The sequence below is a fragment of the Balaenoptera musculus genome, chromosome 2 (genome assembly GCF_009873245.2).
Source record: "Balaenoptera musculus isolate JJ_BM4_2016_0621 chromosome 2, mBalMus1.pri.v3, whole genome shotgun sequence".
Taxonomy (NCBI): Eukaryota; Metazoa; Chordata; class Mammalia; order Artiodactyla; family Balaenopteridae; genus Balaenoptera; species Balaenoptera musculus.
The window spans coordinates 28749785-28772691 of NC_045786.1; the positions used below are offsets into that span (position 1 = coordinate 28749785).

At 41.8% G+C, this 22907-nt stretch overlaps 1 protein-coding gene across 1 annotated transcript in view; it reads left to right on the forward strand.

Annotated features, from left to right (window-relative positions):
* Positions 1–6039: 6039 nt before the first annotated feature.
* Positions 6040–22907, forward strand: part of ADARB2 (adenosine deaminase RNA specific B2 (inactive)) — a 376176-nt gene continuing 359308 nt past the window's right edge. Inside the window, exon 1 of the mRNA XM_036843634.1 lies at positions 6040–6250. Coding sequence (XP_036699529.1) covers positions 6151–6250 — 100 coding nt within the window. The 5' untranslated portion in view covers positions 6040–6150. The remainder of the gene's footprint in view (positions 6251–22907) is intronic.

A 22907-nucleotide genomic window follows, 5' to 3' on the forward strand; every position in this document is an offset into this window, starting at 1 on the left:
GGGATAGGTCGATGTCCTTTCATTTCTCTGCTTGTGACTATTGTGGGCAGAGGTAAGGAAAAGACCAAGTAAACAGCAAATTAAGATCCGTAATATATGAACAGCCAGGCACGGGAAGAATCCAGGAAACCAGAGGAGGAAATGAAGTGTTTAGACTTTAAACATCAGGAAGAGAATCAAAATAAAGCCACAGCATCAGCCCACCCCAATTCAAACACCAGAAATGTATTCCTGACAGGCTCCCTTCCCTTCCTTTCAATTTCTTACATTGATTAACACCCCAAACCATTAATTCCATCTGTGTTTCCCTTTCTTCCTGTCTTCATGCTGTCAAACACAGCACTCTGGGGATATGACATTGTTCGTTCTGAAAATCACTGGTTCCAAGACAAGATTTGGAACATTAAAAAAAAAATTAACTCTTTGAACTGTATTGGTTTAAGACACAAGGGAAAATCTAGGATAGGGTGTGCATTAAGGAAGCTTTAAATAGTGGTAATTCTTTATGATTCAATAAAATATTAAGGTTTCACATTTCTGAAACTAGCAACCAAGGGCATTTTAAATGTAAATGTAAGTTATTGAATCTATCCGTAATGTTGAAGAGGATTATTTCAGGTCATTATTTCTTGTATCCTGCACAAACATTTAGTGGTAAGATACCATACTTTATCCCAAAGGTCACAGAGATCATAAAACACTGATTCTGGACGCTGTCTTGCAGCTGGCAGCCTGCATCCTAGGAAGAAATGGAATCAACGCTACAGTTAGACCACAGGAAAGATTCATGCCTCAAGGTCACTTGTATGGCATCATAGACAGGGCCTGGGGTGCCCTCGGGACCCACGCAGTGGCAGACCATCTTCTTTTATTGCAAAGACCATCTTGATTTGAATACTTTTCCTGGTCTTGGGAAGTCAGTGGTTAAAATCAATGCACTGTGTGTTGAAAGACAATAAGCGCCTGAAGTGACTTTAGTGTTGCAGGATCCCTTTACAAAGAACTTGGCGTGTTTGTTCTTAATTCGGTGTTCCCAGCAGCTCTGCGGTGTCATTTCCCCTCATTTGACAGAAGAGGCTCAGGAGGGTTAAATGCCTTTTCCAGAAGTAGGCATAGTGCACAGATAAGTAGAATGTGAAGTCTGGTCTGGTGGTAGCAAATTTAGGATCTTTTTTTCTCTTTACCAGTATTTTCCAAGTATCCTTTAAACATTAATACAGAACTCAGGTAAGTTTTAGCTGGAAGATATACTTTGGTAAATTAAAATTTGTGATATTGACCAAGAAAGAAAACTCTGTATGCCAAAATTATTTGACCTAGGAGCTCACATAGAAATAATCAGCAATCAGCAGCACATGGAACTCGGAAAAAGTATCTTTGCAAATCTGCTCTATACCAGGTTCCTTCCGGAAATTGAAAAGAATGCATTTGGTGTTCTCTCAAACCACAGTCATGCCTGCGAGCGAGAAAAAGAACAAAGGAAATGATAATTCTAGTAGCAACATTGTATAAAGAGCATTCTCACATTCAGAGCTCTCTTCTGTGCCCCAACCTCTCCACACCCCTCCCCTTCTTGCCAAGTGTCTTCCACACCTTGGATGAGAATAAGTCACAGCAAGTCATCCCGATGTGTTCTTTCCTAGTACTTGCAGGTCTCATGCCCAGCTTCTTTAATGTGAGTTATTTAAATTGAAGAACAATGGCTGAAGATGAAAGAGTAAGAAAGCCCTCTTATGCTATTTTTCTGTTTGTGAAAAGTAATGATTTAGTGTTGTAGATGAGGATGTTGTGAGTCAGCAAACATAGATCCCTCCAGGGAACACTTTGTCCTGCTATTTTCTACCTGGGGGAAATTGTCTGATGGGGGAGGGGAGATTAACTGAAATTTGGATTCTAAATAAGTCCAATTTGTTTCTGTGGGAGTTATTTGTTTTTGGAAACCTGTAAGAAACCAAGTTAACAGTACTTTTAACTGACTGGAAATGCAGACGTTGTGATGTATTAAGGAGAGAAGTCATACGTTGGTATCAACCACAGATGCTGAGTCCAGGAGTCTAGAGGGGACGCACAGGAAGGGAAAGAGGACTTGCCTTTAGGTGAGAAGGTGCAGTTACTGTGACCCTGTGTCCTGGCGCAGGCCTCAGGTTCCTCTCCTGCAGAAATGGAAAGTCAGATTGTCCGTGTGAGTGTGAGATTTCTGATCTGTGTTCTTCCTGGAATACGTTGGAACATTCTAGACGTCCTGGGTCTGCCTCTGTCTAGTGATATAACACTGGCCCAGACTCTGCCGCACGCTGAGCCTCCATGACCTCAGGGGGACACTAGGATGATAAGGTCTTCCATGTCCACACCCCAGGTTTGTTCTGAGAAGGAAAGGTAAACGGGGCCCTTGAGAGCCATCAACACACTCACAGGCCCCTGCAGCTGTACTCAGCACCAGTGGATGTCCCAGGGCCGCCAGCTCCTCACTCACACCCGTGCACATCTGTGTCTGGATGCCCATCTAGAAAGAGGTGTCCGATACAGATGTAAAGATACACGTATAGAGAGAGAGAGCTGAGTTATTTCTGTATTTATGTATTTATAAATCACATACACATATATGCTCACTGAAGCTCAGAATCACTATTTAACATATTTTCAGCTCTCTCCAAGAAGGCTTGCAGAAGTTCACAAAGTTACTGGGTCTCCAACTCTAGCATAAAAATGAGCAGAGAAAAGTGGTAAAAATCACAGTTGGAATGATCCCATTTAGAGCCTCCTTCTAACCTCAGTTAATTTGGGCAAATTTCCTAAATTTTCTGAGCCTCAGCTTCCTCCTGGGTAAAAGGAGGATTTGCGAGAATCTAACCAGACTCAGTATAAACTCAGTAACGTGTCTTGAACTAGCGGCAGATCCGATCTGGGCTGGCTCCATGTCCCCCACATGTGCTTGGACCACAGATCCGGCACGGGGGTCCCCTCACAGCTCTTAGGGCCTAAGGAGGGAGAGACATTTGAGGAACGAACAAAACCGCCACCCAAAATAGCTATGCAATTACAGTCCTGATAAGACCCAGGATGGAAATCCTGGGGTGCTGGGAACAGCCTACGGGGACCCCATCCAGCCTTGACTGAAGCCACACCTTCCTCGGCACAAAGGCAGTGTCGGCATGAGGATACCGCTTCCCTCCAGGCTCTGTCAGCCCTCCCTTCTGTCCTTGTCCAGCTCCCCCCCAACAGATACATGTGGGTCACATGTGACTGTCTGGGCAGCCCCGAGCCTGCTGGGGCCCCCCACTCCCAGCTCTTTGTTCTGGCTCACACGGGCTGAAGACACACACCAGCAACATCTCCTGATAGCCAGTAGGGTGACTTGGGCGCCTGATCCTCTTCCAACTTCTGTGCAGCGTTTGAAGCTGCCAAGCTGTGCTGAAGTGATCTAGAAACAGATAAAAGGCAAAAAGGCTCATGGGAAGACTGTGAGCACTGATCACTTCCTGCCGTCCTGCGTCAAAAAGTGTGTGATCCTGAGCCTCTTGTTCAAAAGTCTTTCCTCCAAGGAGATACAACTTCATTGCTGCTGCTGGGCCGTAGTGTACCCTGCCTTACCTATTATGCATGATCTTATGCAAAATAAATAAAAAACAGAAAATAGCACCTATCTATGCAAAAATGACGTTTGCATAAATTATACCCCCAAAATAACCAAATTGGAGGGAACTTTAAGAAAGGTAAAGATTAGCCAAGATTTTGATCTTGACCAAGTTTCAAATCAGGATTTAAACTAAGTGCTGAAGTCCAGTTTTAGATTTTGCTGCCTTGACCATCGCCCTCTCCAAGGTTGGAAGCTGGATTCTCCGATAACCACATCCACTCTCCAATAAAGGGGATTCAGTACACCGGAGCCTCGTAGGCAGCATCTTTGATGATGGGATGCGAGGGGGCCCTGATCAATGCAGACAGGCTGGAAGGTGCAGCTGTTTGTATTTCTCCCCAAAGCATCTTCCCTTGGCTTCTGAACTCAGGGACTGGTTTTTGGCAAAAGCCTATATAGGGAAACTCTGGGTTAGTACAGGTGTATTGTGGAAGCTCAGAGGTTCCACAGGGGGAGTCCTACAACTGTGTTTCCAGATAACAGTTGATGCTCTCAAATATCTTTTATGCTACAGAGAGTAAGTAGGCGGGCAGTGCACTTTTCCAGCATTCTCTAGAAATTAGCAGCAGCATTGAGCTGTGTTGTCGGTGGAAGGAAACGGCTGAACCTGGCAAATAGAGGGACCCTGGTGTGACTGCATTTATCAGCCTGAAATGAGCCAGACAGTTAAACTCCTAAATGGAAAATACACAAGCCCCTGCTTTCTGAGCCCGACCTGTAATAATGTGCTCATTCTTTCAAAATTATTTATTGGATTGATTTACTAAATAATCATAAAGTGATTAGTATGCACCAGTCACTATTTATACTGATTCTCAAGCACGAATGAACCTGTGAGGCAGCTTTGTGATTACCCCCATTTCACAGATGAGGAAACTGAGGCATAGTTTACATCACTTGCCCAAAGTCAGAGCAGTGGGGTTAGGACTTGAAATCAGATGCCCTCCTCTCTCCCTCTCTTCAGTGAGAACTGAGCCAGGATCCAGCAGCTCACCACATAGCAACATATCCCAACATCCTGATTGCTTCCAGCGTTCCTTAGAGAGAGTATTGTTACCTCATAGAAAATTATCTGGAAATTTCTAGGTCCATAAGGAGCTTGAAAATGGTGTATGTAAAGTAGGAAATAGAAGTATTTGTGTGCCATCGTCACATCATCGTGTTAATGTTAATGACTTTTAGAGTGGATTTTTTCCCAATCCATTACTATTATAATTAATAGCTTATGTGATTTAAATGCAGAATGCAATGACGATGGCTGGATTATTTTCCTTTTTATATTTTACTTTAGATGTTTAAGGTTGCATAAGCATAGTCTTGAAAAAATAGGATAACCCTGAAAAAACTGTTCAAAACTAGTTCAATTTGCAATCTATCTCCTTGTAAATATTACTTTCTTCCGAATGTTACATTTGGCAATAAAACTATTAGATGAACGCCCTTTCTTTCTGCCTTTCATTGTTCCCTAAATAGAGCAACCTCCTGAAATCCCTCGCTTTAAAAATCAGACTCAGATCCGAACACCTCCGTCTTTATGCAGTACTTCTCTTGTGCAGAGGTAACAGCCAAGGGATATGAAGGAAGAAACAAAACAAGCAAACAGACAAACATGCAGTTTCTGAAAAATGAACACCCCTAAGAGGCTGTCTCCTGGGGAATTGCAAATCTTAGACCCTTTCTGAGGAAGTGAGAGCTTGGTATTTCTTAGAGAGATATTTCCCCCTTGACACACAAGCATTATAACGGATTAACTAGTTAAAAACTGTTTGGTTGGAGATACAGTCTCTGCATCTTTCTGAGCGCGCAGAGGCGTAATGCCCTGTCCCTTTGGTCTGAGCAGGAAGCCTGGATCCGGGGTAGATTCCTCTGCAAGCTGCCCCTCAGGCTTCTCCCTGAGAAGCTGGCTCGGCCTGCCTGTTCCCTCCCTCCTGTGCAATCTCCTTCCCTCTCCACGGGTCCTGGGCAGCTCCATCCGTCCAAATGGGAGCTGAGTTTGCAAGCTGACAGGGCATGCACAGCGCTGGTGGTGCTGATGTCAGAGCCAGCAGACAGTTGTGATTGGATCTAATTAGACTTTGCAGCAGCAAATAGACAAGCTCCCTGCGTGATTGGCTTCAAAGTGGCTGGTGCCAAACAACTAGCAGAGGTGCCAAAGTAGAACCCTGCGTTTGGAGCCCAGATCAAGAGAGGCTGCCGGGGCAGGAGGAGGGGGAAGAGGAGGAGGGGGGCCTGGGCCGGGCGCACCTTTCCTTCGCGGTCCCTCCGGCCCTAGAGCGCTTTGGTGCTGGAGCTCAGATCGCGGCTCTCAGCCCAGCTGGAAACAAGTGACAGAGAACAATTAGAGAGGAGGGCGGGCGGGAGAGCGCTTGAGTGCTCAGTCCTAAAAAGTGAACCTGCTCCCTGATTTGCAGACGCATTTACCGGCGGCGGCGGCGGCGGCGGGCGACAAGAGCAGGAAAGGTGAAATTGTTTAAGAAGGATTCCTGCCCTGTTCCACTTACCGGGTCCCAGCCATGGCATCGGTCTTGGGGACCAGCAGAGGGTCCGGAGGGCTGAGCAGTCAACTGAAATGCAAGTCCAAGCGGAGGAGGAGGAGGAGGTCCAAGCGGAAAGGTAAGGAGCCGGCTTTCTGCGCTGTCTCCCGCGAACTCTCCGCGCTGCGCCGCCTCCTCTTGTCTGTGGGCTTTGCCTGTTTCCAGCAGCTTCACTTCAGGATGCTGGTGGGATGTCGGTCGGTACAAAGCAGAGCGCTCGGCTCTGGAGTTCAGATCCCTTTGTAAATGCCGGGGCTTCCGCAAGCCCAGAGAGGGTGGCGAACCAACGGAGCAGAGGGCTCCGCAAAAGGCAGAGGAGAGGGGCGGAGGACGGGGCTGTTCCTCTGACTGGAGTACGTACGGGGCCTCCCTGGACTCGCACTCCCTGGCCGCTGGCCACCGGCACTGCCTCCGACCCTTGCAGAGGCAACGTTAGCTCGGGGGCCAAAGGAAACCCTCCCTTAAGCCAGCATCCCTAAGAACGAGGGACGGGACCTCGTGCTAGCTTTTCCATCCAAACTGTCTTGGAGGAAGGAGTGAGCAAAACCCGGGAAACAGCGTCCCTTCGTTGGCTGACAGTTTCTATTTAGAGTGGTACCCGTTGTTTTGTAAGCACGGGGACCTGCAGAGAGAACAGGGCTTATCTGGGGGGAATAAGCAGAAATTAATACCTGAAAAGAGAAACAGGCATTATAGCTTGTCAGAGGTGAGAAAAACTGCAAACCAGAAAAGGAGAAAAAGCAGCCGATGACAGGTTGCTCCTGACACACCGTCGTGTCTGTGCCTGGTTACCGATCTGTTTGGAGAGGAGCCACCTGAAGTTAGTCAGTCCCATCAGTAACCCGGGGCTCCCACAGGGGCTGGTGCACAGCCGGCCGCTGCTCCACGGAGGAGGCCGGTGTTGAAATGCCATCCTAGCTGGTGTCCCTTCCACGGGAGGGTGGAAGGAGTCTTACAGGGCTGCCGGCTCTTCCCCAGAGAGGAACTTGTTATCAGCAGCTCCTTATCATGAGTCTGCAGGAGAAAGTTCAGTTCTTATTATTTGAAATGCGTCGTTTTTTTTTTTTAAGTGACCAGAGAGCCATAAAGAACAGTTGAAAAGACACAACTAAAATGTATGAGATTTTCCGGTTTCTCTGCCGAAGGGTGCAGAGTTAGATGTGGTTGAAGTTGTAAGTCCTCTCCCAAGAGGACTTCTGCCCCATCTTTTCCTAACTGCTCTCAAACAGTCCCCGAGTCCTTCCCGACTTCTTCCAATAATAGAAATTAGCCGGGCGGTTTGAAGACGTAAATGCCAATAGCACACAGTCATTAATTATGATTGTATGTCAGGGTGGCAGGGAGCAAGGCGACAACTTCCCAGGAAGGTTTCAGAGCCTTCGGTGTCAAAGGGGGTGATTCTGTAATTCTAGTTTAACTCTTGAGCTGCTAAAATGAATACCAGCTATTCACTTTGTTACCTGAAAATTTCACTCTGAAACAGATCTGTTAATGTCTTCCAAAAATAGCGCTAACAGAAAGTGACAATGATATTGAAAAAAATCACAGAATTTAATAATGAATATAACTTTTAAAAGAGATAAAAAGGAAACGTTGTCTTGTGTACTTAAAGAGTTCGTGTTTTCCAGTATTTTTATTTAGTATATTTAAATATTTAAAATTGAAAAGCATGAAATAATATTTTACAATAAAGCAAAACCTATAGAAAGAAGATATAAGCTGATGAACATTTGTGCCTTTCTCCAAATTCATTTATTGTACCTTTAAATGTCAGTCATGCCAGCTTATAGGGCATTCGATTTTGGAAAGGAAGACAAGAAATCTGAAGGAGGGCTTCATTGGCTATAAACTTAACTATGACAATTCAAAATAAATTTTGTATGAAGTATTTATATGCTTTGTTTTCAATATACCAAGTCTCTTAATTTTTATAGCCAAAAGCTGAAGTGGGAAAGGGTAATCAGGATGTGTGTGCTAATTCCTGTTATGCATAAATTTATCCGTGGGGTGAAATTTCCTATGGCATCTGCTGGCAGCTTATCATGGTCTATGAGTCAAATCAAACTGCTAAGGATTCACTTTTTAGGGGAAAGTTAACAGTGTAAGTGTGTGTGGTCAAACGAAAAGAAAACAGCAATGACAGAGCACTTTAAATCTTTATTTGCGTTTTTCTGGAAATAGATCAGTTTGTATATAATTCCCAGTTATTACAGATGCTTTTTTTCCCCTCTTCTATCAGGACAATAGTGAATTTAAATTATGTTCTAATATTCATGAATCTTAATAACAGTAATTGAATAGCATAGCCTCAGCTTTTAAGCTTATCTAATAATAAAGCTCTGTATTTGTCACAATTTAAAATCCACACGTGTATGGGTGGCTGTTAAGGAATTTTGGTAAGGCTCTACTTAGTACTAACTAAAGCCACTGATTATGAGCACAAAGAAGGAGTTCTTTTTGTATGTGAATAAATAAATTAAAATAAATGTTCATTTTTGGGGTCAATGATAAGTGTATTTCCACCTATTCTAATGAACAAGAGTCATTTTGAAGCTGCATCATAACTTTTAGTTTCCTGGAGCTGTCAGCCGAAGTGCTACCGGCTTGCTATAGGTATTCTCTAAAAGTGGCTTTGTTATGATTTCTTTATTATGCTTTTTATTGTCAAAATAATCTATGGGCTCTGAAATAAAAACTCTGTCGCTACAGGATAAGTGTGGAATTGATACCATACTCCCATTATTATTAACTATGATCCAGAGTCTCGGAAATAAAATTTTTTCCTGTAGGAGGTATTTTTTAGTCACCATACCACACAGAAAGTAGTTTATATCGTTAAAAGTCCAAAAAAACTAAAAATAAAAATAAAACTTAGTCACAGAATATGACTTTGGGTATTACCTAGCCGAGACCTGCATTTGTCTCTCAGATAAACTTTTAAAAGGATACTGAGCAAACCTCCCCACCCACCAATCCTCCTGTTATTTTATTAGGACCCAGTGCTGTCCATTTCTCTCTGTGTGTTATTTTTTAGTTGGGACTTTATCTTAGAAATTATTTATGAATGTTTTACATTTTCTGTACAAACAAGAAATGTCAAATTTTGACGTTTTTATGGGGAAAAAACAGGCAGTTAAAAAAAATCTGTGAAAAGGACAGGTTTTTTTTTTTTTTTACACATGTGGTTAAGGAGTGTTCACCTCCCCTGTAACATGTGAGACCCGTCAGTTTATTCTGCTTCTATTTCATGCAAAGACTTTCAGAAAACCCTGGCAGCTCTTGTAGTTTAGGAGAGTTGACTGCTGCCTGCCCACACAAAATACCCACTTAGCTCATTTCTCTCGGAGAATTCTAGGAGACTGTGCTCTGCTTTACAGTTCTGGGTGAAATTATGTGGGGTGATTGCACACAACCACATCTGTTATGTGGTTGTATTAGAGAAATGTCTGCCTGTATTACAAAAGAATTGAATGTGTGAATATTGTAAAAGATATATATTTTAACCCTAAATAATAAAGGCAAAGATTGAAGGTTTCTTAAATTAGTATCAGCTCAAGCAGGTAGCACAAGAGGCAGAATCACCAAAACAGTGTAGTATATAAAGATAAGTCACTTAAATTTTTATCAGTTCATCTCTGGACCATTGGATACCTCCAGGGTAAAATGCCTGAGGAATTTCATAGGTGTATTTTTAATTATTAAAATAGTATATGTATTCTCTTTTGTTTCTCTTGATCTTTCTTTGGTGAGAGTAGTTTTCCAAAAAGAAGCCGTGTATTGGCATGAAATGAATTTTGTAAATAAAATGTTTTTAACATTTGACCCATGAGTATATACAATGTATAAAATGACTGAAATCTCTGGAAATAAAAAAAGATTGCTCTTTCAATACAAACATATTAGGAAATGGATTGGGAACCGATACAAATTCAGTTGGTTCCAGGAGGTAAACAGGAAGACAGGGTTTTAAGTGAAGTGCCTCAATCATTAAAACAGAGAAAGGGAGCGAACTTTGGAGAACTGTTTTAAATGCTGTAGAAACAATCATTTGGTAACTCGGTCCCCTTGAATTCAGCATCAACACACCACCTGTCTTTTTGAGGCATTTGACGGCAAACTAAGTTAATGCTTGAATCTCACGTATTTTTCCAGGGGGATAAGTTACACAGAGTTTTAGAAAATTGAGGGTGAATTTTGGAAGCTAACACACGGGTAAATCTCTGCAGAAGTAAGCTGATGAATCACGAGGAGGTAGGAGTGGCCGGTTGCTGAACGTGGGGAAATGCAGATAAAAAGTTGGCAAAAGGAACAGGATAAGTAGAGCATATGGACTGCAGACACAGGCTTGTGAAATGGAATTCCGTGCAAAGCTAATGAAATAGAAAGATGGGCCAAGGATGAAGGTGGGAGGCCTGCGGCTGTCAGCCCCCGCAGCGGCAGAGTAGCCGGCGGGGCTCACCCTGGCTGCTGGGGACTTACTGCTGCATCACAGCCGAGCATCCGTGCTTGCCGCTTACCTCGCTCGCCCACAGCTCCAGAGGAAGGGCTGGATTTAGTGATAAAATTAAATTGATGAAACTGTTCGCCATCCTCTAATTATGTGAGGGCTTTTTCTTCCTTTTTCTTTTTAAAATTTGTATTAGTAACTCTGGTTTCTAGTGACCCGTGTAATAGCAGTAATTTGAGATTGCTTCAAGGGCATTAGATATGATGAGTGAACTTGAATTTAGAATAAAAATATGAGATTCATGTATCCATAGCTAAATAGTGGTGATTCGGTTACTGCAGAAGTGCTGTCCCAGAAGAACATTATGTAAGGAAATGCAGAATAAGGAAATTGCATTTTTCTTTTCTTGAGGCATGGAGAGACAACTTATGCTTTGAAAGCATTCAATGTTCAATTTAAAAACCATAGGTGCTTGTAGTTGTGTGTGTATACCTATATACATATATACACAGTGAAGACAGCGGAAACATTTGAGCATTTTTTATGTCTGCCTGCTTCTTTTTCTAAAATGCTAAAAATGAAAGCATTGTTTTTGTAATATGGACAGTTTTGAACAACTCATAAACCCAAAAATAATTATACTACTCTGCTCTTCATCATTTAAAAATATTATCTCTAAATGCTGCATTGGTAAATGGAGCTCTTAATTACTAGCAAACAAGATTTCTAAAAGGATAAATTTTCACATGATAAGCAAGATTTTAAAAGCACTTATTTTAGCTATTACTAAACTGAATAAAGAAAACAAGGTGAATGTCAAGTGAAATATGAAAAGCACGATGTGCTTCACAAAATAGTCAAACTATTGAGTGTTAGCATATCCATGAGCTTATACATCACGAGAAAAAGCCACACAGCCATGTACTGCCTGAGCGCAGCAAAGACCTGTTTCATGTTGTCGAGTCTCTGTAAATAGTGAAGCCAAAACCCGTCTTTTCAGTTAAATGGTTCTCCTGCACTGAAATACAGAAATACATGCTGTGAAATACTGGATTATGCAAAGAGAATTGTTTATTCCTCGCTATTAATATATTATAATTCCCTTAAGAATGTATCACTATCAAAGAAAGGGACATTACTTTCAGAAAGAGGGGAAAACGCCTGCTTAATTCTTGATCCACATGTGAATCTGATACCCTCCTGTGGGACTCCCAGAAACAGAACGGGAGGGCACACTGAGAAATTTAAAACCTAGACTCTTGTACTTGCATATGTGACTGCCTTGGTTCCAAACATCCCTCTTGGGTGATTAAAATTTTATTTCCCTGTTTATTTTATTTAAAAGGAATGGGGGACGGGGGCTATTGCCTCTGATTTCTTGATGTTTAAGCAACATCACAGCAAATGTAGCTCTGAGAGCCCTAAAACCTCCATCCACAGATTTGTGAGTGAATCCATTTTCCCAGGAACCATATCCAAGAAATGGCAACCTAGAAGTGGAAATGTTTGCTTTTTAAGATATCAGTAATTTTCCCCAAAATAAACTTGGCCACTTGCAAAGACAGCTGATTTTTTTCTGAAGAATGATAAATATTTGAAAATAAAGAGTTAATCTGAGTGCCTGAGTTCCCTCCATACACTGTGGACATTTAGTCATCTTTTATTATAGTTACAGGTATTAACTATGAAGAGTAGCAAAATAATTTCATTTTATTATTTCATGGATGGGGAATGAATACAACTAGTATCTGGTTTCTGGTAGGAAAGCAGCTAGTAAGTGTCCCTTTGTGTCATAAAACACACATACACACACAAATTCACTATCATCTGTTTTAAATTATGAAAATTATCAAGTTAATGTTAAAAATTTTTTTAATCTCAAAAAATAGCAAGCAGGTAATATAAATTTTATATTCATACTAAAGAGGGCATTTTATGCTTGATTAGGAAATAGTGTCCAATAAATGGGACACTTATAACGATAAAGAGTAGCATTTAAGATGGAAGCGACATATCAGGTGACTTTTAGATTTTAAGACCATTTTTTTTGAATCCCTAAGAGATGAAATTTTAAGAGCTGTTTTTAAGCTGTGTTCACGTAAAATCACAGGACTGGAGGTGGCTTCATGTGGCTGCTTTGATGCAGAGAAGGCAGACAGATCAGTCCTGCTTGTATACCTACTAACACAGCCCCAACGTGAATAGTCACAGAGGCTGCCCTGCAGCTAAAATGTTCCAGCTCATGTCCACACCGGCTACCATCAAAACCTCCCACGACTGGAGAGGGAAGCTGGGGTGTAGACAAAAGGTAGAATAAGACAGTTATCATTTCCAGTGTAATTACCAGTTCACTTTCGCTAAAATCTGGTTACATCCATTCCACCAAGCGCTTTTATAACGGTGCCCACAGAGAACTTTCTCACAAAAGAGATCGAGGCTTCTTTCTGCTGCTGTTTCACCATTTGAATGATAAATACAGCTAATATTGCTCAGAATATATTAGCCAACCTTCCTTTCTGGACTCTCTACTATATAGAGGTGACTCTTAAATCCAAATGTTAGCTCAGGGCTGCCAGGTGATCGCACATAATAGAAAGTGTTCCTTTAAATACTTCAACTAGGGTGTGCTTTGGAGACTTTTACAGATTTAATTAATCTTTGCCGCTCCATTTATTTGAGATGAAATCTCTAATTCTTGTTTCCTACCACCGATAGACAGAAGATCTGCCTCATCATTGTATAATGTCTTAGGTGATTTCTCAAATATGGCATGAAAACAGGACAGAGGGGGACCCAGTTCTCTGAAACTGGAGCCCAAGTCAAATCCTTTCTCTGTTAAAATCAGACAAAAAGTGGGGCGGTTCTGTTTCTCAGAAGCAGGACTTTGGAATCATGATAAAGTAGCTCACAGCGTACACCTAGGACACCAATAATTGATTTAAAAACTATTTTATCTAAGTCCATTGGAAGTACACAGATGTCCTCTCTTAAAAATTAACGCAATATTTCCTAAAAGTTTAATTGCTTTTGGAAAAGTCCAATTTAATAAACGTGACAGAAACGTCAGCAAAATAGATTTTGACCTCCTCTACCCCCAAGTCTGGCTGCGCTCACTCATCCCTGTCTGGAACAGATGCTCCTCCTGCATTTGGCTTATGGCTGTGGAATCTATGTGTCCTTAAAGGAAACATGCTCTCTTTCTAGTACACTGTGCTCAGACTGAAACATAAAGGTGCACAAGCTCAGAGACTGCCAGTCATGTACAATTTTAAAAGATTTTCTTATAAAGTTGGATGTTGAGCAAAACAATATTGCCTTTTACTATTCCTTAGGTGAATAAAATCATGGAAGGCCTACTTTAACCACAGACATAAAGATATTTTATTTGTGTTTTAACTCTAAATATTCACACTGTGGATGAAAGTTTGTAAAGGACCATCCGGATTCTAACAGAATTCTAACAGAAAGTGACTTTTTAATTCAAAACATATGGTTCAAGGAGAAATTTTTTTAATTTAAATGAGTCCATGCTGCTAATTTTCTTTCTAAAGAAGAAGTGAATTTGAAATAAAAATCATTGCTTTGTCCCTAGGTTAAATAATAGCTTTAAAAATACTCTAAGACAGTAGAACAGGGAATATAGTAACTTTAACAGCCCTTGAACGATACTGAACTGAGAGCAAATACTGTCCGCCTGACGGTGGCTTTGGTGGCAGCACGTGTGTCACTGCACCAGCCCTTCTCAGAGCTGCAGGGGGGTCTATTCAGGGCTGGTTGAAATCCAGGGAGATATTTTCTTCTTAAGCATTTAGTATGATAAGTTTATTCATTTTAGACCTAAAAAATGTGGAGTTCATGTCATTTTATTGTTATCATTTGAGAAACAAGTATTTTTTAGTGAAGTTAAATTTATTTGGGACTTTTGTATATAGATAATGAATAGAGTTCAAGTTATTAAAAATTGCACTTTCTGTAGACTGTTAATATATATGTATAATATATACAGATGACAGACTCAAAATTTAAAATACATATAAGCATTTATTGAAATAATGATTTCATTATTTTGAAATATTGAATAATATTGAAATATTAAAAGATTCTCCATCAGCTGTCTGGAACAGCAGAAGTCTAATACTCATTTTTAGAAGAACATTTGAAAAATTAAGTATAGAAAAAATCCTGAGAGCATGAACTCCTTGAGAAATAGTGAAAAAATGAACTTGGTTGATGATCATGCTTTTTAGTGTTGAGAAAAACATCATTTTTTAAATTTTAAAATTTCATAAAGATGTGAAATAAATCTTTTTTGTCTTTTCCTCTAATAAGACTTAATCTATCCCCTTACATCATAAAATGAGAGAAACAGAAACCATGGTGGTATGAAGGGATTTGAACAGAAGGAGAGGGGACAGGAGAGAGAGAATAACTTACAGATCTCTTTCTTCCTGTGCTCTAATCAGAGTTCATCTTCCTGCATATTTTCTGTATCTTCCAAAACAGAGAGGGCTCTTGATTGAAAAGTAGGGGACGTGAGATCCAGTTCTGCTCTGTTTGCAGTTTGCCTTAAACATTGCATATGTATTCAAACAAGGGCTGTATTGGACCTGTGTGAGTACCTTTTATTCATTTGCAATTGTGTCTCCTCGGGTGCTTACTCTGGACTGGGCAAAGAACTAGGAACTAAAAAGACGCAAGAAAAAAAGTCGACAGGGTCCTCCTTCTCTCTGAGCTTGTATTGGATTTGGGGATATAGACACACAAATGTAAAATCAGGGAACAAAAACAGACCACCAGGACCTCAACATAGTATTAGGTCCTACGGGAATTTTTTTTAATACCCAATACTAGCATATATTTTACAAAATTGAATTTCTATTGTATTTCTTTTATCATTGCAGGTGAAACCTCCTGTATAAAAACTAAATCATTAAAATATAAACTCCTGTAGGTTTAAGCCTTTTTATCCCCTCCGCAGTGTCAAAACATAATAGCTGCTCAATTAAAATTCACTGAGAAAGTTGATTTCATTTTTGAAATGAGTTGTTTAAAGAAATAATCAGAATGTAGTAAAAGGGAAGCTTTTCTAGGGAGATTGGGTACAGATCTCATGAGCTGCTACAGTTTACAGCAGGGAACAAACAACATGAGCGGTGTGGGTGGGATGATATTCATGTTACCTTGGGGGTGATGACCGCTAGGGAAAGATGTGGCTTCTCCCGTTCTTGTTTTGTGCAATTGTCTGCAGGTTTGATTAGCGGGCGTTTGTCTGTGTGCGTGGTGATTTCTCAAGGGGCCAGATGTACTCGGTGTGGTCCCAGAAATTAGCACACAGGCTCTCTCATTGTACACCATCAATAAATGGTTGTTGCAGAGTCAATTTATAAAGGGCACTGACTGACTTATTTTTAAGCCATTGCTAGGGAAATTTGAATGTATTCATTCAACAAACATTTATGGGGCATCTTTATGTGTCAGCCATCGTGCTAAATGTCAGGGATTAAGCAGTCACAGAAGCTCTGGAAAATGTTCTGAAAGAGCCAGACGGCACATCTCAACACGGCCCTGGCTTCTCCATAGTCCATGCTGAAGAGATAGTGCACAGTCCCCCCACCGGAAGCTGGGGAGGCACATTCTGCCATTTGCCAAACCAGCCCCGCCGATGATCGTCACGCTTGTGGGTGTTTGTGTGGATGGGGTGAGGTGCAACCCTCAGACCCAGACAAATTCCCAAGGTGCTTCTCAGTGAGACTGGTGCCCCCCCACCCTTGACCCTGAGGAGTTCTTCTCCGCCTCTCTGTCCTCTGCCTGCAGCTTGGGCACAGAGGCACACCCCCTCCTGCCTCGTGGGTGCACACGTGTCCTTGAATCGATCCTACCTGCAACCAGCGCCTGGACTCCCCCTTCGAGACAGGACCAGGCACCACCCCAAACTCAGCCACCATCCTGCTTCTCATTTCACAAAATTCCACTCTGTCCTCATGGTTGAGGGTAAACATTGTGTGCATCTGTATAGTTCAGAAGTCTAGAACCAAGCCTGAGAAAGTGAGTAAACCAGGCGTCTAACTTGTGGGATGGTTGGCATCTCTCTGCCTGGAGGTGATGCAAAGTAGGTACAGGGCTCATCCCAGCAGCCATAGGAGGCGTTCCCACCATGTCCACTCAATACTGTGGACACAGGATATGTTGTGGAAAAGATGAGCCATTGATCCTGTCCCTTGTTTTTGTGTAGATAGCATGTTTCTTGGTCTTTCGTATCTCTTACCTATTAGATGACCTTGGAATGATCTCTCTCTCTCTCTATTTCACATACATTAATTAAGCAGGTGACGTGTGTATAGCACTAGGAGATAAAATTCTTTAGTGCATGACTTACGTGGTCTGCTCATTTTGGCTACAGGGATGCTGGCTGCACGAGTTAGGACTTGATATTTATCTATAACGATACTTAGGAAAGTCTCCAAACTTGAACATCAGGGAAACAATAAAAAATGCAAGTTGATAAAATTGAAACCATACAATGGATTGAATGCTACATCCCGTTTGTATATATTTGTAATAAAATAAATAGGAACTTGGTGTGAGACACTCCCGGTGTGACATCACTGGACTCCCTGGTCCAGGAGTGGGGGATGTTGAGTTTACCCACATCCCAGGCAAAGTGTATGAACTAAACATTCATGAGCCTGGATGTGTCTATTTTACAGAAAGTTAGCCTCACCCAAAAAGTTAACAAAACACAACGGAGGACAAGTCCTGAAAGATTCATGTAGTTGATACTCTGCTCTTGAGTTTTCAACAAGATTGTCTTGATTAGTCACTTGTAAATTAGCTCTGCTGAAGCCATTCAACCGACTGTCCATTTGGCCCATAGACAATAAGAACTAAAAATTAGTCACTAATATTTATTGCGCACTTAACACTGTTCTACTCCAGAAATTTCTCTCTGCTGCACCATTTCCTTATCTATAAAGTAGGAACAGTATTTGAACCATAAGATTGTGAGATATATAAATATATATTTCACATACATTCACGTACATATATGTGTGCATATATATACACAGTCATTCAGTGATTAGCAAAACATCCTCATATTTAGGTGACCTATAAATGAACCTTTAAGATAAAATGTAGAATAGAGGAGTTTTTTTGTACTTATTAGTCTAAGTTAACCATACAAAGAAGTCTACATAGAGAGTATATTAGTCAGCTAGGGCTGCTGTAACCAACAGCACAACAGAAATTTATTCTCTCCCAGTGCTAGAGTCTGGAGATGGAGGTCAGGGTGTCATCAGGGCTGGATTGTCCTGAGGCCTGCCTCGCGCTGTGTCCGCACATGGTCTCCCTCTGTGTGTGTCTGTGTCCTCATCTCCTCTTCTTATCAGGACATCAGTCATATGGGATTAGGACCCACTCCAATGACCTCATTTTACTGTAATCACCTCGTTAAAGACCCGTCTCCAAACAGTCACATTCTGAGTCCTGGGGATTGGGGGCTTCAACGTGTGAATGTGTGGGGGACAGAACTCAGCCCGTAACAGCAGAAAGCACTGTTCTTTTTACATTTAGAGACATTTCCTGAAACTAAAGCACACTGTTGGCTTATCAGTGCCCTCTTTCCAGAAACATTATCTCCACCTCAATAAGGGCCAGAAAATTCATGTTCCATTTTCATCACCATGGTACCTCTAGTATATAAACCATAAAATCTCTAGTGGCTGAGAAATGCTTGTAGAATGGGACTAACGTTAGACTTGATTAAATAATGCCCATAATATTTTTTCTTGATTATTTTGTCATGAGTGGTGCCATCTGATCTGATGATGTAAACCTACGTGGATTTTATTTTATTCGGCCTCTTGTGTCGTCCTTTCCTGCCCCGTGAAGATTCCCATTTCTACTTAAAGGTAGCGTGAACCGTGATGTTCTGAGGAGGGTTCTCTTCCACAGTGTAAGTGGTGGGAGGATCACACAGACGCGCGTGCACACACACACCCCACGGAGGGCTCTTTCTCCTGCGTGACTAGAATCGTCCTATGCCTTTCTTACTGAGAGGTTAACTAAAAATCCTCTTATTTCTGGATGAGGGGAGTGAGACTCCGAGACAAGTGGCTACTGCCGAGAGCTGGGTCGTGAGAGAACCTGAATTGGATCCTGTGGTTTTCAATCAGATGCTCTTGGTGAGGACCTGCCGTCCTGCTGTGGAGTTGAGCATGCAGGTCCCTGGAAGGAGGGGACTTGTCGGGTGAGGTGACGTGGTTTCTGGGAAAGAGGGGCTCATTGCCACTTGGGGACCCCTGAGCAAACATCTCGGAGAACGTCACCAGTGCCCGTGAGTGCCGCGGCACGGAGCGTGACGTGGAGCATGACGTGAGGCACTTGTGGGGTCTGTGCTTCCCGTTTTCACAAAGATGCTGAAGAGCATGAAGCCAGCTCATGATACCGTCATGTGTGTGAGTGTGTGTGTAAGAACATGTGTTTGTGGGCATGTATTTGCATATATGTAAATACATATATAGAGAGAAATATTTATACACAACTGTACTTTTATTTGCTTAAATAGCCTCAGCAACACAATTATCTGATTTGAAGGTTAAAGAAACCCTTAGAGATGGTTCAACCAACTCAGACATTTTTCATTTTTATCTTCATTTTTCAGATATCTAAATAATACACATTTGCTCCACAATAAATATTAATTGTTGCACAAGGTAAAAATATTCAACAACTACAATGAATTAATATTAGAGGTGAGGAAATTTTAAATTCTATTTTTAAAAATCAAATACAAAAATAGAAGGCCCGAGTGCCGTACATACACAACACCTGCATACACAACCACTGCCTACAGAAAACCTGCCTACACAACATCTGCATACACACCTGTATGCACATCTGCCTACACACTACCTGCATACACAACCTCTGCGTACACAACACACACAAAAAAAGTGTATCTAGATGAGCACACAGTTTATAGTGATACTCAAATTAGTTAATATTTTACAGTGAAAATGAAGCCTATTCTTCACTCAATGTAACCCTGGAACTAAATCTGAATGCTCTAAAATGTTCTCATCATACTTAAATACCCTTTTTGTTTACTGTGCACCTGGATTTAAAAGGAGAACATCCTGGGCTTCCCTGTTGGCGCAGTGGTTGAGAGTCTGCCTGCCAATGCAGGGGACACAGGTTCGAGCCCTGGTCTGGGAAGATCCCACATGCCACGGAGCAACTAGGCCCGTGAGCCACAACTACTGAGCCTGCGCGTCTGGAGCCTGTGCTCCGCAACAAGAGAGGCCGCGATAGTGAGAGGCCCGCGCACTGCGATGAAGAGTGGTCCCCATTTGCCGCAATTAGAGAAAGCCCTCGCACAGAAACAAAGACCCAACACAGCCATAAATAAATAAATAAACAAAAAATAAACCCAAAAAGTTAAAAAAAAAAAAAAAAGGAGAACATCCTGAACTACCTTGTGTGTGTCTGTGCTTGCGCACAGGATATTTTTCATAAACTTTCATGCATAAAGGATACATTTAATGTTCCCATTTCCTGGATTAAACAGCTCAGAGTGTGTGCTGTCTGTACAAAGTCAAAATCAGCTTGAAGCCACAGGTAAACATATAGGTTCTGTTTCAAATTCACTGAGTAAATGGATGAAAAGTGGATTACAAAACAAATTTGGGTAGAGAATAGTCAAATGGGACATCTGAACTCAGCATATGACTACTGATCCTGGAAGTATCAACTTTGAAACAAAGCAGTTAAATAACAGTGACCCTCATAAGTAAACAGACTGTTCCCACAGTGTAACAAAGGAATATTAGCATTAAGGGAATATATGCAACTCCACTGACACAAATGGACTGAAATTGCTCTTCCCATCTGTTCAATGTCTTATTTATAAAATCATTTTACATAAACACACACAGGTAGATTTCTGGGCTTGTAAAATTTCTTTGTAAACAAACCACCAGTTCTTGGTGACATTGTGTTTATAACTGGAGAATGAATCTGGATCCCTTACCTTCAGCAGTGAGAATGAGAGGCTGCCTCGTGCCACTGACCTTGAGAGGAGAGTGACCTGAGCGGATTTCTTTAGACCCCTCCCCGATCATTTTGTGGAACTGACAGAGGCTCCAGACCCCGAGCTGGGTCAAGGGAGGAGCTGAGGGTGGATAAAAGTACAGGCTGTGTCCAATGGAAGGACCTCTGAGCCCCTGGCCCAGAGCAGGTCTGACACGGATGCAGCATTTCAACAGCATCATACATGGGACTCAGGTTACGTGTGGCAGGCAGTGTATGCGGCTTAAACAGGCTTCTGTGAACTTCCCTGCTGATGTACCAACCATGCATAAAATTCCCTGTTTGCAAAAATATCTTCCAACTCCCAACTGACTTACAATAGAAGTTGTCCCTAATCTGAGTGTCTCCACGTGTGTGCATGTGTGTGTGTGAGAGAGACAGGGTGGGTGCAGTGGTGTGCCTTTGCACACCATGTCACAGATACGGAAAAAGAAAAACCAGGTCACTTAGTATAAGTAGAATCTTTACAGATAAAAAAATGCATGGGCAGATTTAGAAAGTACTCTGATAATGAGCTTATATTTTCAAAGTTTATTTTCAATACTTGTTCTTTCCTAATTCTTTTACATCAACATTAACATTTGTTGGTCTTAAAACACACAGTAAACTTTAGCTTCTTGCAGTATTTTGATTCCTTTTCTTCTCTTGGTTGCCTTATTTTTTTAAGTGACTTTGCCTTTTTACGCAAGTTGAATGATAATGAATCAGTTACCCTGTACTGGTCAGTCTTGAAGCTGAGGCCCCTCTGAGCTGAAGAAGGTAGAAAACTTGAGCTTGAAATTTAGGTTTGTTCATTAACATCTTCCTGCATTTCATTCATATGAGTGCTGATTTTTCTTCCAGTTATGTTCATTGTTTTCCTTATCAAGTTTCACAAAGGTACTACGCTTTTGGAATCACTTTCACTAAATCAATGGGAAGATCAAATGGATAATGTTCAATGTAGACTCGTTTAAGGAAAATAATGGATGCCTTAAACTTTCTGATAACCTTGCAAATGGAAGCATCCACGGTGAGCAAGTGTTGCCAAGAGACCAGGCACACGTAAGCCAAAAAAGAGCAATCTATAAACTGTTCATCACTCCTCTTCTTTTCATTGCTGTGTTAGCTGCTCTCAAAATGTGTTTTCAGTGGACTGTCAAGCCTTCACCAGCTGTTTCGTAAGGAGGGCACTCGTGTGCCCAGGTGTGCCCAGGTGTTGCCTGTGTACACCTGAGTGTAGGACTGACTAGACATGGTTCCCTGTTTCACTCTTGTAATAAGCATCCCGACTTAAGACGGCTAACCACGCAATCACATGCCCCGTAACTTATGAAACAATGCTAAGTGTTATTATTATCCCACTGATACTCAAAGACCCCCTCAAGACATCCTTCCCTCCTTTGTTACATTTTCCTGAGCTATATATCACCATACATTTGTGGGTGTAATGTTCCTGCTTTATATTTGTCTAATTCTCACTAAACTACAGTGTTTCTCGCACATCACCCTGAGTCTGCATCCATGTCAGGAGAGACTGGAACCATTTCTAAGCAGGACTTCAGAGCCGGGGTGCAAGCAGAGAGCCAGTGCAGTGAGCCAAAGTCCCTGGTGGAGGAGAGGAGCGCAAGGCAGGGGGACCACATCCATGACACCCGCGGTCAGGCGGGTCCACTGCTGGATGCTCAGCTGCCCCTGGTCCGAGAGCTGCCCCTTGTCATACCCCTCGGCAGCCTGACTCAGGGGGCTCCAGTGGCTGGACATCAGGCCCCCACATGTACATGCTGTTGCGGTTTCTGCCCCAAAATCACTGAGAAATGAGACAAATCTTAAATGCAAATGAGAAGAGCTTGGAGATTTTCCAAATAAAAAACCAAAAACAAAACGAATGCAGAAAAGCACACCAAACCCAGGTGGAGGCACAGGAAATGTTGCTGTGTAACACCTGTGTAGTGAGGCCATAAGTAAAGGGTATGAACAGAATCGAAGGAACATGTTTGACAAAACACACACAGTAGGGAATTTTAGGTGTGCTCTCAATTCCGTATGTCCCAGTGTGAGTTTAAAAGACTTGGGTATAGCTTACTGTTATCCAAGGCACACGTGAACTTTGAGGTTATTTTCTAGACTTTAAAAAGTGATTATCATTTTATTATAATATTCTCTACATTTAGATCCTTGACATCCATAAGAGATATATACTCAGAGATTTGTGAATCTT